This window comes from Phaethon aethereus, assembly GCF_964289735.1.
Source record: "Phaethon aethereus genome assembly, chromosome: 8".
NCBI classification, from domain to species: domain Eukaryota; kingdom Metazoa; phylum Chordata; class Aves; order Phaethontiformes; family Phaethontidae; genus Phaethon; species Phaethon aethereus.
The window spans coordinates 8,285,061-8,298,835 of record NC_138584.1 but is presented as its reverse complement, the minus strand read 5'-3'; the positions used below and the strand labels follow the sequence as shown (position 1 = coordinate 8,298,835).

Below are 13,775 nucleotides of genomic sequence, written 5' to 3'. Positions count from 1 at the left end.
GAGTTAAAATTAAACCATGACTTTCTACTTCTCCAAAGTGTTACAGACACATACGCTCAGAGCTTCCCTACCCAAGCCCCTAAACTACCCGTAGTTATATCCAAGAACCAAAGCCACTGAGATACTGCAGAAGAACTGGTAAAATAAAACAGGCTTCAAGTGAAAGTACATTCAGTAGTTCATTACAGCTTGCAAACTTACTTTCATGAAGTCAGTTCGGGTGAAGGAAGGGAAATATATTTTTAACTATATAGCATTTTATTTTTAACAAAAGATACCAAAATGCCAGACATCTATGCAGCAGGCAAAATTCACACAAGCCTCTGGATATATCCTAGCAGAGCAGTAAAACAGATAGCACATATAAAATAGTTTCCTGCAGAATAGGGAAATCTCACGCTTTTGCCATAACTGGCTATGTCCTTCTCTTGATCTCCCTGGCAATTCAGTAGTCACAGGAAATTCAGGTTTTCCAGTTGCTTTTCTTCTTTTTCTAATAATTCCTCACTCCTGATACAAACCCAATTTTGCCAGGCATAGTGAAAAAGTCCATGCCAGTCCTCCTTCAGGCCTGCTCTTCGAATGTAACAGAGCAATCTTCCTGAGGAAGATGACAGAGAGAGGGTGGAAGGCGGAAAACAGAGATAACACAAATGTATTTTTGCTATGCTTACTATCTCCCTAAAAATTTCTGTCTGCACGTTTAACCTCCTTCAAGGTAGACAGCCTTGGGCTGAAAACCTACTTTTAGTGGTCATAATGGACAAGAAACCAAATGACAGAATCCCTAAAATTGCTTAGGTTTTATTGACAGATGCCATGTTAAAAAAATATCCAAAACATTTTGAAAGCAAAGAATGGATTGAGAACGGTGGAGAAGAAACAGTTCAAAACAATACCATCCAGTGCTAGGAATACACCAGGCAACATCTATCTGTCTCCTTTTCTTAATCTCTTTACCCTCACCCAAGCACATTTCTGTTCCTAGGCTTTTAATTTCTTTACCATCTGTCCAAGTTAGTTTGCACCACAGCAAAATACCGTGTTAAGTGACAGGACACATTCAGGGAACTCTCTCACTCTGTGAAATCTCAACGTGCCTGCTCAGTTTCAAAAATAACCTGCATCGTTCATCTTGCATCTTGAGAGTTCAAAAGGATGAAAAAAAGAACCTCTTTCTTCCTACATCTGCAACTGAGCAGTTGCATGACTAGAGGAAGGCAGCTCCCTTCTCTGTCTCAAAGTACCTACCTGTAACGTTAGTGATAATAAAAATGTGTTGGGAGCAATTGAGAACAAACACTACTTAAAAGCTGGGTACTAGTAAATCTAAAATAACTTCAGTTTTATTAACTTTTGCTTTCAAATTGGCATATCCTAGGCTACTAGCTGGTTACAAGCATTTCTGAATACAACAGCCCTTGTTTGATGCGCTGCCATTTGGCAGCCCTGAGCAGGCTCGACATGTTTTTGGTTTCACATTCCAAAGAGAAACCCGACCATTCAATCCCTGTGCTTTGTTTAAAATTCTCTTAAACCAGAGTATCAGATTAAAATTAATCTTATGCTTAAATAAATACTAATGAAAGCTAAAAAAGCATTTAAAAAGAAAGGCCAACTATGAGGCAGACTACAGCATGCTCCTTGCAAAAAGAAGACCTCTTTTCTCCTTGTTTCTTAAAGGCTGGTAATGACCATTACCCTACTGTTTTTAACCACAAGATTTCCTCCCCTGTATAACATTTTAATGTTTTCGAACGCAAATGTAATGCTTGCAGATGTATTCAAATAATAATATACTGAAATTCTTTGCTAATCTCCCAAAGTAAAGCTCCCAGATTGTCAAATTCCAAGACCATCTAACCCAGCTGGCAGCCAGAGGCCCAGCCACAATTAAAGGCATATAAATACATTTAAAAGACTTACAATAGCAATTTTTAAAATCCCAAAATACCTGAATAAGTAAAACCCAAGATTTATATTCTGAAGAGTGATTAACAGTGCAAGACAATTCAGTTTCAAGTCTTTGGTTTGAGGTACCTTTACAGAGCCAGGTTGGGCAAATTTCTGCAGGACTCAGAAGTCAGCTGACAAGTAGTTTTTCAAGGATCTAAGTGTCTGTGGTGGCATATGAATGACTACAGGCATTTTGAACAGTCAACTCAAAACCCAGGGAACTAAGCTCCTCAGAAATCTGAGACAAGATCAAGCTTAAACCATATTAACATAAATCTGTAAGATTTCAGGATAAAACAAATACATAGAAATACAGCTTGCTGGTTTGCTCCCTCTTCTAGTTACTGCATCTCCCGCTCTGTCTTGTCTGGGGCATGAGCCTACAGGTTTGAATATTCAGACTGCCAGGCTAATGAGCAAGTAGGGTGCTCTTTACAGAAGGAGAGACAGCTTACTGTCCCAAGGACGTAAACAACATGTCTGGCCTCTAGATCCACAAAGTTTTATATCAAAACGAAAACTGTACGGAGCCTGAAGCTTCCCACTGTCGATGCCCAGGACATGTAGAAATGAAAGAACCACCTTCTTCGAAATCTTGCAGAAAGCCACCAATCCTAAATTGTGCCAGAATAAACTGTTCAAGCTTGACAATTCACAAAATGGTTCATACCTCCCGTTCCAGATATGATTTAAGGGATTCTGTCTCATTTAACAGAGTAACGCTGCATTTGCCTCTAAAAAAAGAGAGAAACACATTTTATGAACAAATATCTTAAATGCGCATGTGATTCACAAGATGGTTTTACTGAAGTTGTACACAGAATTTAATCTTACATTGAAGAATACTTGACTAATAATAACGCCATTTGGTTTTTGAATAAAAAGCACTGGAAGAAAATAGTCATTACCTAATATGTGTAGCTGGCAGAGATTCCAGCTGCCGTGAGAGAAACAACTCACGATGTCGTAGCTGATGCTTCTGTTTTTCTGGTAAGTCAACCATTTCTGGATTTTCCATCTCTTCTTCCATTTCTCCTAGTTATAAAGAGAAAAAATTGATCATCAAGAACAGTGCAAGTATTGATTCTGAGCCAATCAGGATGAGCTGCTCCAAAACCTTTGCTAAATAATACACATTATTTAGATTAAATCTAATTTTATCTGAATCCTCACATTTCAGCCAACTGAACAATTAGATAATTAGTATAGCTCCTTTAAATGATGCCTGTGAAGAACTATATTTATTCACCACTGGGATCAAAGCATTCCAGGTACAGACAGGTCACACTGGCTCACCAAGCTCAAAGTCACACAAATCTGCTACTACCAGACAAGCTCTGAAGAGAACTGCTCTGCGAGACCATCACTGCACCGTCACATTCATAAGGAAGCAGCTGACACACAACAAATGAGGCAGTAAAAGCAAAGTCTTTCCTCTTTGCCAGGCATCAGCTATCTTAGACCCTACTCCTCTTTCCGGATATTACAGACTGTCCCATCCCAACTTTAACAGCTTTTGCAGGAAATGCCCACTGAAAAGGTTAGTTTATTTATTTAGTGTACTTGAGTCACAAGATTAACTGGAAAGTAACCAAGTGCCTAAGGCCAGTCTTGCAACCCACCCTACCCTACCACACTACATTTGACTGCAATGCTCCCACATTTCAAAAACGTGCTTTATTCTGCAGTCGGGATCCACCATCTCTGGCTTTGAGCTATCCAATCTCCATCCAACCAGTTTTTAAATGAATGCCAACATAAATATATGGAATCACATCCACACCAATACACAACTGAGCCAAAACATCTCTAGGCACCTTTCTTGTAAGAAATAAATTATTAGTATGTTTTGAGTTCATTAGCAAGTATCCTGTCAATTATGCGAGATGCTATAAAAGGCAAAATACTCTGAAAAAAGCTGCCAAGTTTCTTCATGATGAAGGACTGCGAAAGAATACATCAGACTTCTTCCTTCCCTAAGAAATTGAGGCAGTTACTGTATTTTCCAAAACCAAAAGTTTCCCAGGCTGTAGTAGAATGAGCTGTAAAGTCTCATACATGAATCGTAAAACTCCTAATTTTACAGCAGCAGTACTCTCACAGAGCAGACTTATGTCTGTGGCTTAATTCAACAGTTGTTGCCAAGAAACACTTCTAGTCAGAAACGCATACAGGCATAGTTATGATTTATATACCCTTAAGATTAGTTAACCATAATCCTCACAGTTATCCCAAAATAAAGCAAACAGAAAGGAGATCTCCATTTTATAAAACACTAAAATGGCATTGTTTTAAACAGGCAACCATTATGCCAAAGGAGTTGACCTCAAAAATTATGTACCCTTCAGGTTCCCCACGATTTATCACTCTTTTACTGTCCTGGAAAAAGACCCGTGGTTTATACGCCCCTCAGGTAAGCTGCTCCAGCAAAGAAGGGAAAAAATAGTAGCATAATTAAACCAGACTGCAACATACAATAGCTCTTATACCACATGAGCTGTTAAGCAAACAGCAGCATGCACTTACATTTTAATATTTTCCTAGGAACTAGAACACCAAATTTACATTTGTGCCACAGTTTCATGGTTCTGCAATTTATTTACTGAAGTGGATTCTGGTTTAGTTGAAAATTAATATTGTGGCTGCTGAGCTACACTATAAATATACCAGCAGCAATCCACAAAGAAGTCAGCAAGTTCCAAGCTAGCTTGCCTAAAAACTGAAGGATGTACAAACGAAAAGGCATTCATGCCTGTGCTTACAACAGCTTTTGGAGAATGAGAGTAGTGCACGGTGTAATGCAGGAAAAATACTATAAGGTGCAACCTAAAATACTTAATATCTTCAGTATGTTTAATAGCCTAAAGTTTTTTAAAGTTACATTTTAAAAAATTATTTATCAACCACTATCTGCCAATCCAATCTACAAATAAAATGAAACCACCCAGCACAACCAAGCTAATCTCAGGAACTGCTTCACTTAGGTAGGCTCACCTTCCAACTACTGTTTTATTTATGTTTAGCTTTGTAATAAAATAAGGAAGGTGGGAAGCACACATTTTCTTCTTATGAAAAGCAGAATACTTTTTTTTCCTTAAAAAAAGGCAGACATTTCGACAGGTCACAAACAACTCCACACACACAGAGGTAAAATTGACATAGTTCCCAAAGACAGAGGTAGAAGTATTCCAAGAAATAACAAACCAACCAACCTACACAAGCATCTTCCCTCCTTTTTCACAGCCATGATTTAGTACTGAAGAGAATGAACCTGGCAAATGCATTCGGAACCAAGAGAAGAAGGGGAGAACAGGAACCAGCACAGGAACCTCTCTGCCTCACTGAAGTCACACAAAAGTGGCTTTGACAAAAACTGTAACTAACACCACCTCACCGCCCCTGCGCAGACAGCAAAGGCTTAAGTCAGACTATAAACCACAACAGGGGCTGGCCCAGCCTCAGGTTCCAGGACAAGCCTGTCTGACACATCTGCACTGCACCCTCCCATAGCTCAAGCACTCAAGCTCTAAGTGAAGTAGACTTCATCCTTGAGAATGGTGGCCCCTGAGAAATAAGGACCGTAGTCTTAAAAAAATATAATGGTATGTATAAAATATATAAGAAGTCTTTTCAGAAAGACTTGCCTGCATTTTTTTAAAGTACTGCAGAATAAGTGGTATGGGAATACAGTAGGTGCAGTATATTGGGACTTCAATGTTCTCATAAAGCCTTGCTTCAAAATTAATCTCTCTGCTTAATAGATTTGCTCATGCAGATTTAAAACTAAACATTTAGTCTCAATACAAACAGCAATATATCAGCTATGCAGAAGTAGCCAGTGGAATGCTGCGAGGAGCATATTAGATTAAGTATTATTTGATATTTGATGACAGAATCATTAATAGTACATTAACAAAGCTTGAAGACAACTTATATTGGGAACAAGAGACAAGCAGATTGGACACAAACAGCAAGACTCATGTGAAAGCTAACATATACGGGGAAAAATAATTAGAAAGAGTAAACTTTGGGTTGGCAGGAGAAACCCAAGAGGCTGCAACTGTAATTTAAAATGCCTGGGTGTGTGAGATGAGAAATTAAACATCAATGTTTGCTAGACACTAGAAGGAACAGCAATTTGCTACAGATCAGATTGAGCTCTCTACAACATCAGAGGTAGGGAGCACCATCCCTTTCTCTGCATTCTGGGTGTCATACAAGTAGCTACATGGCAGAATTCAGAAATGCACAAAGGCAAGCAAGATACAGAAATTAGGTTTAGGGAGCAGACTAGGTTGTCCAGCTTGAGAGACAGTCTGTAACAACAGAATTAGTTAGCATGGTTATCACTAACAAAAAAAATGTGAAGAAAAAAGAAAAAAGTATTAAAAACACTGGGAAACACAGTAAAGCCAGAGCTAGTGACCTGCACAACAGCTCCTTCAGTAGTGAAGGAAGCTTAAACTCTTGGTGCTTTAACAGCTCAACTAAGCAGATTGGAAGGACATTACAGAAGTGTTGCATTTAAAGAAATGAACAATACAACACCACATTCCTTCTCCCAGGTCCAGTTTCAAACGGCCTATATTAAGCCTCAGTCTTATTGGTTTTCTCTCTACCAAAAACCAGATATTGATTCATGGCTATAGAAAATATGGTGAGAGTTTTAACAAACAGAAATCCTTGTAACTTGATACTTCAGAAGGAGTTTGCCACATTATCAAGACATCCCACTACATACCATCCAAAAACATCTTGTGATCATCTTTTGCAGCCCTGGCCACTATTACAGGTAGCATACAAAGCAAACAGACACTATTTTGGACATTTAGCACATCTTTCTTCACTTCATGACCTCCCAAAGAGAAAAACCACGGTTTCCTCCTCTCAGTAACAACAGAGCCAAAGTGTCATTAGTGGATTAATAAATTTGACTCCTCTTGAATCTGTATGTGTAGTGTTGGGCCAAAATGGAGGAGAAGGGGAATAAAATGAAAGAAATAAATAAAACCAAAAAGAACTCATTTGTAAAGCTACTGTCAAACTGCATTTAGACTAGTGTTATCTAGAACTAAAAAAAAAAAACCCTAAACCCCGTACCTGTTTAGGCACACAGGTCTCATGCAACTCATGGACTGATTGAGCAATGACACCTCATCACTGCAAGACATTTATTTTTAGAAGCTTTGGCACTTACAAAACCATGCTGCCATGTGTGCCTGGCACCCAAACATCAGCTACTGAAAACTAACCATAAACCTGCCAAACCTGCCGGCACCAACTACTCAGTTTTCCAGCCACTACCAACTAGTCATTCATTGTTTTACAAATCAGGATAAACATCTTTCATGAAGCAAAAACGTGGTCATAAGACAGATCACAAGTATCTGGAGATAGCTGGGGCTTGATCGCTAGAAGGGAGGATAGGAGGTTGTATTCCTGCTGTTGGAAATATTTACTTAATTACAGAAGAAACTGTATGACATTATCTAGAATCTATATATAGAGAAAATATATAGTCACAGCATCCAAGAGTATCTTGAGTAAACTATCTTTCTTACTTCTCTTCCATCAAGTTCTGCCTGCAATCTTGTTTGCATAGAATATCTATCTTAAATCACTACAAAGTCTCTGGGCAAGAACATTAAATAGTCTCCTACTAGCAAAGCAGGTTTATTTCAGAACAGGTAGAGAAATTCTCTAGAATAATTTGTGAGGTGATTAAAGAGGCTTATGAATAAAAAGTGCTAACAATGTGTGGGAGCCTTTATAAGGCTGAAAGATTTATAGGACAGCCAAGACAAGCTTTATATCATATGATGAAAATAGTAAGATCACAGATCAAATCCAAGAATCAGGGTGCATACATCAGGTACTAATTTACAGTCACCAACTACAGAATAAGGTGCTTCCAACTCATTTCTCTTTATAAAGAGTTATGAGAAAAGACAACATATCTCAGACTTGTCCGTTTCAGATGCCTGATGGATGATACAAGCTAAAGCCTAAGCGGTTTTTTATAATTTTATTTTTAAACTTTGCAACATCCATTTCACAATCACATCTTTTTCCTTCATTTATTGGAAAAGGAAAAAAAAATTAAAAATATACATATACTTTTTCAATTCATGTTCTGGGCATATCCTCCCATTACTTGGCTCTCTCACTGCATTCATCTCAACAGTAGGTCTAAAATAAAGGCATCTTAAACGGAAGACTCTGTGAATCCAGAAATGTCTGCAGTCAGAAAGCTCCATTAATCAGCTGAACAAAGGCAGTTAAAAGATCAGCGATGCAGATACGTACATCTACTGCAAATGCATCAAAATGAGGCAACAGGAGACTTTATGGAAATGAACTCAAAGTCAGTGACAGTGTTGAATATCTGTACTAGAATCTTAACATCCACAAAAATAAATTTCATTATATCATGCAGGATGTAGATATTGTTACTTTTTTTCTGAATAAAGAACTAATGGCTGTCCAAAAGCTTTATTTTATAATTTTACTCTCTTCTCCCTCCTTAAGAAGAATGGAAGCCCCACAACAGCAGATATATCTAAATAAATGGAAGTCATTTAGTAGCAATTTTATTCTGCACCAGAAAGAAACACACTGGAAAAAAGTTAGTTACTACTGAAATTTACACTAACAAACAGCCCCAGTTGTCTCTGGTGGCTGTGGACAGGATTGTGCTAGAGAAGAATTTTCCTGCCTTTCAAGCACATATGAATATGAACAATGAATTACTTGTTCGCATAAAAAACCCTTAAATTTCTTATCACAAAAAGAAAACAGCCATTGCAGGTTCAAAGAGCATTTATATGGGTTCAAATACTTTTAATTTCCAGCCTCAGACCTGCGTTTCTTTGAATCATTCCTACCTGCTTCCTTTAGTAAATCTAGTGAAGTGAGACACAGATGAAGGAATCAATAGTCATGTTGTTTATGCCGAAGCTCCTTTTAAGCTTCAGTATTCCCAGATATAAAATGAGTACTGCTGCACTGAAGAGATATCAAAAAAGCTTTGCTTGCTACCACAATTCTGCAACACAGCCAAATTTCATCTCAATGCCACATGACTTTTTTTCCAAGATACAGTTGCAATGAGGGGACGTAATTTTAATATTTAAGTTTTATATTTATGGTTATATTATATATGACATATTTATAAATATATAATTATAATTATATAAAATAAATATAAATATAAATAATATTATAATTATATAAAATTATAATATTTTAAAGTTTTAATATTTTCTGTTGTAGATTCAAATCCACATAAGGGGTTAGTTTTGCTGCATGTTTTCTCCAACGGCACTACAACACTGAGAACACAGCAAGACATTATATTCATTGTTAAAAGTGAATATCTGATTTAATCAATGCCCATGCAGCACAACTACGTAGCTCTGTACTACACATACATCACAGTCTATTCATATATACACCAAGCAGCACGTTAAAAGACAATGATGCTTGGCAGCCAAATCATAATTTTGACGCGCCCAGATCTGATTGCTTCTCTTTCATTTATGTATGTGCCTACTGGAAAGCCTTGAATTACAAGGCTTGATATGGCTCTGTCCACGCTTTTTTGCTAGATTTTAAGCAATCTGAACAGCTACATCTCACATACTCCGTTGTTTATAAGTAAACAGTTTAGTAACTCCACCTGCTTACTCTTCTTCTCCCTTTCAACATGTCTATTTTGGTAACTGTTTTGTTAGTACTGTGTCCACCACCTCGCAAGGATGGGATGAGAGGGATGCTGAACTGGCAGAGGAAGGTGTAATGAACCTAAATCTAATCCTCACTGGCAACTATAATTGAGAGAGAATTGTAACACTACATTTTTGTTTAGAAATAAGCTTTCATCTCCACTCAGCTAGGTATCTCACATGCCTCTGACCTCCTTGGCAGAGGAGTACATGCCAACATAAGTTCACACAACATTCTGTAAAACAATGAAAATCAAGAAATCAGTTATGCAGCACATACATGCAAAGGAGGAAGTAAGGTAGCATGAACAACCCTCTAAATTTTATCATAGCTTAGCATCATGTTTTGTTTGTTTTCAAATCAGAAAGTATGGTACTCCAGAAAGTTAGTTTTCGAGTCTCCTCTCAGCCTAGACAATATTTTTTATCCTAGCAGAAGGACTTTATGTATTCAAAATAATGACAGTATGTCCTAAAATTCAATGCTTTTAAAATGTATTCAGTGAGCATGTTCAGACAAAAACTATGTCACTACGAAAGATATCACTAATACTGAAATGTAAACTGAATTCCTGTTAGCCAAGTTTCAAGATGGCCACGTTTCAAGTTGGTTTCCTATGATCAGCCTATTTGATTTACTCATAAAGCTTGAGGGTTTTTTTTATCTAGCCAAACCGAATCATTCATGAGAAGTAACATATGAGACAGGGAGAATACCTTCCCTCATCCCCAAAATTAAGAAATTCACTTCTATGAAGCAAATAAGACGCCTTTATTCAGCCCTAACTGAAAACTTCTGTCCTGTCCCTACCACGATAACCAAACCACACACCAATGAGATCTTACAAGATTTAAGTGGTGAGCAAGAGAGAGAAAGAGAGAGGGAGAAAAGTCAGCCAAACAAGTAATGCAATTTGCTGAAGATAAGTACAGGAAAAGGCCGTTTAAAAACATTAATATTGATATTTGTAACTGCAATAGCAAAGTTCTATCCAAGTTTGGCAACTTTGCACAGAAGCAATTTCAATACAAACAAGCTTACTTGCATGTTTGTCTGCCAATACAATAAGTGTACTTGATATGTCTCTTCTTCTGTAGAAACATACCACTTTTGCTTCCACATTTCCATTGGCAGTCTGAAACAGGAAAAAAGAAAAAAGATTGATCACAAATCAAGAACTGCACTGTACACACCAAACTAGAAAACTTCAGAAATAATTTGGAATTTTGCACAAGAGCCACATAGCATCACCTTTCAGCACCCTCCAGCTGCACACACATGATCTAACACACAAATGCCAGTGAGATCCATCCCAGGGTAGGAAAACAGAGTTTGGCCCTTCCCTCCTAATTGTTTCTGCGGGATCACCATTTTTAGCAGTTACAGGATGTTTCAAGGGGTAGGAAAAACACGTGCAGTTACAATATATTAACAAGCCACTTTGCTACTTTTCACGTAATGTCTACATTTAGCAGAATTCAAAAGCATCTTTAAAGTCCTAATAAAAAGAACTATGAAATATAACAAGCGAATTCAGGTTTAGGCTGTTCTCCAAATTCTGTAGGACAGCAGGAAAGCAAGAAAGAACCCAGCCATTATTACTTTCACAAAAGAAATCAGGTTCTTTCTCTGACAGCAGTGGTGAGCTAAACAATAGCTAACACACACGCAAAAAAAAAATCATTCCAAAAGGAGAACCAAGGAAGCTGCACCACGCAATGAACTCTACATCAGTGACAACATACAAAAAAGTCAGGATTTTTGAAAGGTTTGGGATTTTTTTTTTTTCTTAAAACTCGTAAGATGAGGCAGGTGATGAATCTCTTGTAAGATGGCATCTGCCAAATTGTGAAATTGGCTTTATACAAACTCTAGGGGAAATACACCTACTGGTTTGTAATAGTCCCAGCCAATCTACTGTCTCTAAAATAAATCAACTAATAATGAAAATGTAACCGAAAAGAGTTGTATCCTACTACTGAAGAGTCCTTGAAAACCATAATGATGGCACACAGATTAAGAAACTAGAAGACTAAGATACAAATTCCCCTCCAGGAAGTCTGCAAAAAAAGGCAGTGGACCAGCAATCTCTCCACAAGGAATAAAAAAAAAAAACCCACCAAAACCAACAAAAAACAAAACAAAAGAAAAACCCAAACAAAACCCCACCAAACACAAACTGATATACATGCTTGTTGCTAAGATGTGAATGGAGGAAAAGTTTCATCTTTAATAATACCAGTTTTCCTAACACAAAGAAAAAAAACAGTTGACAATATATACATGCACAAATATTTCCCCTTGCAGCCTACCAGTTTTTGCTACAGGGCTTGCAGAATTTCTATCACTTTCTGTTAAGTAATTCAGAAGTTTTAAATTTTGAGGAACTAAAGCACAAAAGCAGGAGCCATCTTGTTCAAACGCAGAGGGCTACAATGTAGAATTATCTATTTCATTTGATCGCCCAGGTTTCATTTACACTTAGTGAAAAGAAAAAAAAAAAAGGGCAACATAGGATTCATTTCAACTGAAAAGACCCATTTCAAAGAATGGGTAAGAGAAATGATGGCTGAGGCAAGATTTCCACTAAAATGAGAGATCCAGGCTGAAAGTTCTTTTTTCAAAGCAGGGGAAGAATGAAGAGGGAAAAGAACACTTCCCTAGAAAGTGCTAAACGCAACTGCACCCTGTAACTGATGGCATACAGCTATTGATACCTCATGGCTATGGACCCACTGGGAGCATTTTAGGAACTCGCTCTTGGTTCCTTAGTGAAAGGGAGACAAAGTATTTCTGCACTAGACCACCACTAAAAAGGTGTTAAAAGGATGTTCTAGCCCTCAGATTCTTTATTTGTTGTTATATTGATACATTTTCTCTTCCAGACATGTTTCACCATTGCTGAAGAAAAGAAACTAACTGTAGTCAGTTCATTTCAATTCAAATCCAAAACAGCGATGTTGCATTCCTTGTGTATGGGCTGCAATGGACACACTGGTATTAAACCTGAGAAAGTGGCATGTTTAGGACACAGCTAGCTGCTTCAGAACAGTCTTCCCTTCTTAACTAGGTAAAATTTCAGCATCGAGGAATTCAGCTGGCTTCCCACATACAAGCTATCACGCTTCCCTTTTAGTTCCAATGTAAGGGAAATTTAGCAGATGAAATAATACACTTTGCTGGTTGCCCAAAGGACAACAACCAGCAAAGACAAAGTCCAAGGAAGCAGATAATGGTTCCAAACCTTCCTGTTGAGCAAGAGTCTCCCCCAAGAAAGATCAAATTACAAAGCTCTCCATCCTCTAGGCAAACTATTATTTTGCATGGAGTGATCCTGGCACGGAACTGAAGAACTGCAGAAATCTCCTGCCCTACAGGTGGGCATAATCACCTTGAGAATGACCTACCGTTGACACTCAGTCCTTTCAATACCAAAGGAGAACAATCTAGCAGGTCTCAAAGCATTCCAAAAAAGTATCAGAACAAAAGTATTTTTAAGATTCTAATTACCAGAGAACTGCTAGAGAATTGTTTTGATTCTAATCAAATCAAACAGATCATAAATTCAATTAACTTCCAAGACTTGATGGAAAAATTTGTTTACCTTATTGAGCTCCTCTATTCTTCGTATCAAATATGGGTTACTTGAAGAATTTTCAAAGTAGACATAATCTGGCAAAAACAGAAAAAAACTTTAAAAGATGAACTGCTAAAAATTTCATCAAAACCTCACATGTATACCTGTTAAAGACACCATCCCAAATTCATCTCTTGGCACAAGCAGTATTTCAAATGTTCCTACTAAATCCAGGATTTTAAGCGAGGAAATAGAAAATCCATGCCAGTATAAGGAACATATATCAGTGCAATCTGAAGGCCATCAACTCATTTTCGACAAAAAAAAAAAAGAACGAACTCTACTGTCAGCCTGGAAAGCAAAGCATGTGATGTTCCTTCTCTCTCTGATCAGATTAATTCCACTTTGATCACACTGTTTTCTTTATTTGCTTCCTCTTCTTTCTTATCAAAATCCAGCCACTCCTCACCAGCAATATGCGATCTTCCCTCTTCCCCTCCAGCTCAGTTTCAACATA

General features: G+C 37.6%; 1 protein-coding gene across 1 annotated transcript in view; it reads right to left on the bottom strand.

Moving 5' to 3' along the window:
* MTA1 (metastasis associated 1) overlaps positions 1 to 13,775 on the bottom strand; it is an 86,039-nt gene that overhangs the window by 53,443 nt on the left and 18,821 nt on the right. Inside the window, exons 2-5 of the mRNA XM_082003174.1 lie at positions 13,286 to 13,353; positions 10,723 to 10,816; positions 2,865 to 2,991; positions 2,627 to 2,690 (exon numbers count right to left, since the gene is read on the bottom strand). Coding sequence (XP_081859300.1) covers positions 2,627 to 2,690; positions 2,865 to 2,991; positions 10,723 to 10,816; positions 13,286 to 13,353 — 353 coding nt within the window. The remainder of the gene's footprint in view (positions 1 to 2,626; positions 2,691 to 2,864; positions 2,992 to 10,722; positions 10,817 to 13,285; positions 13,354 to 13,775) is intronic.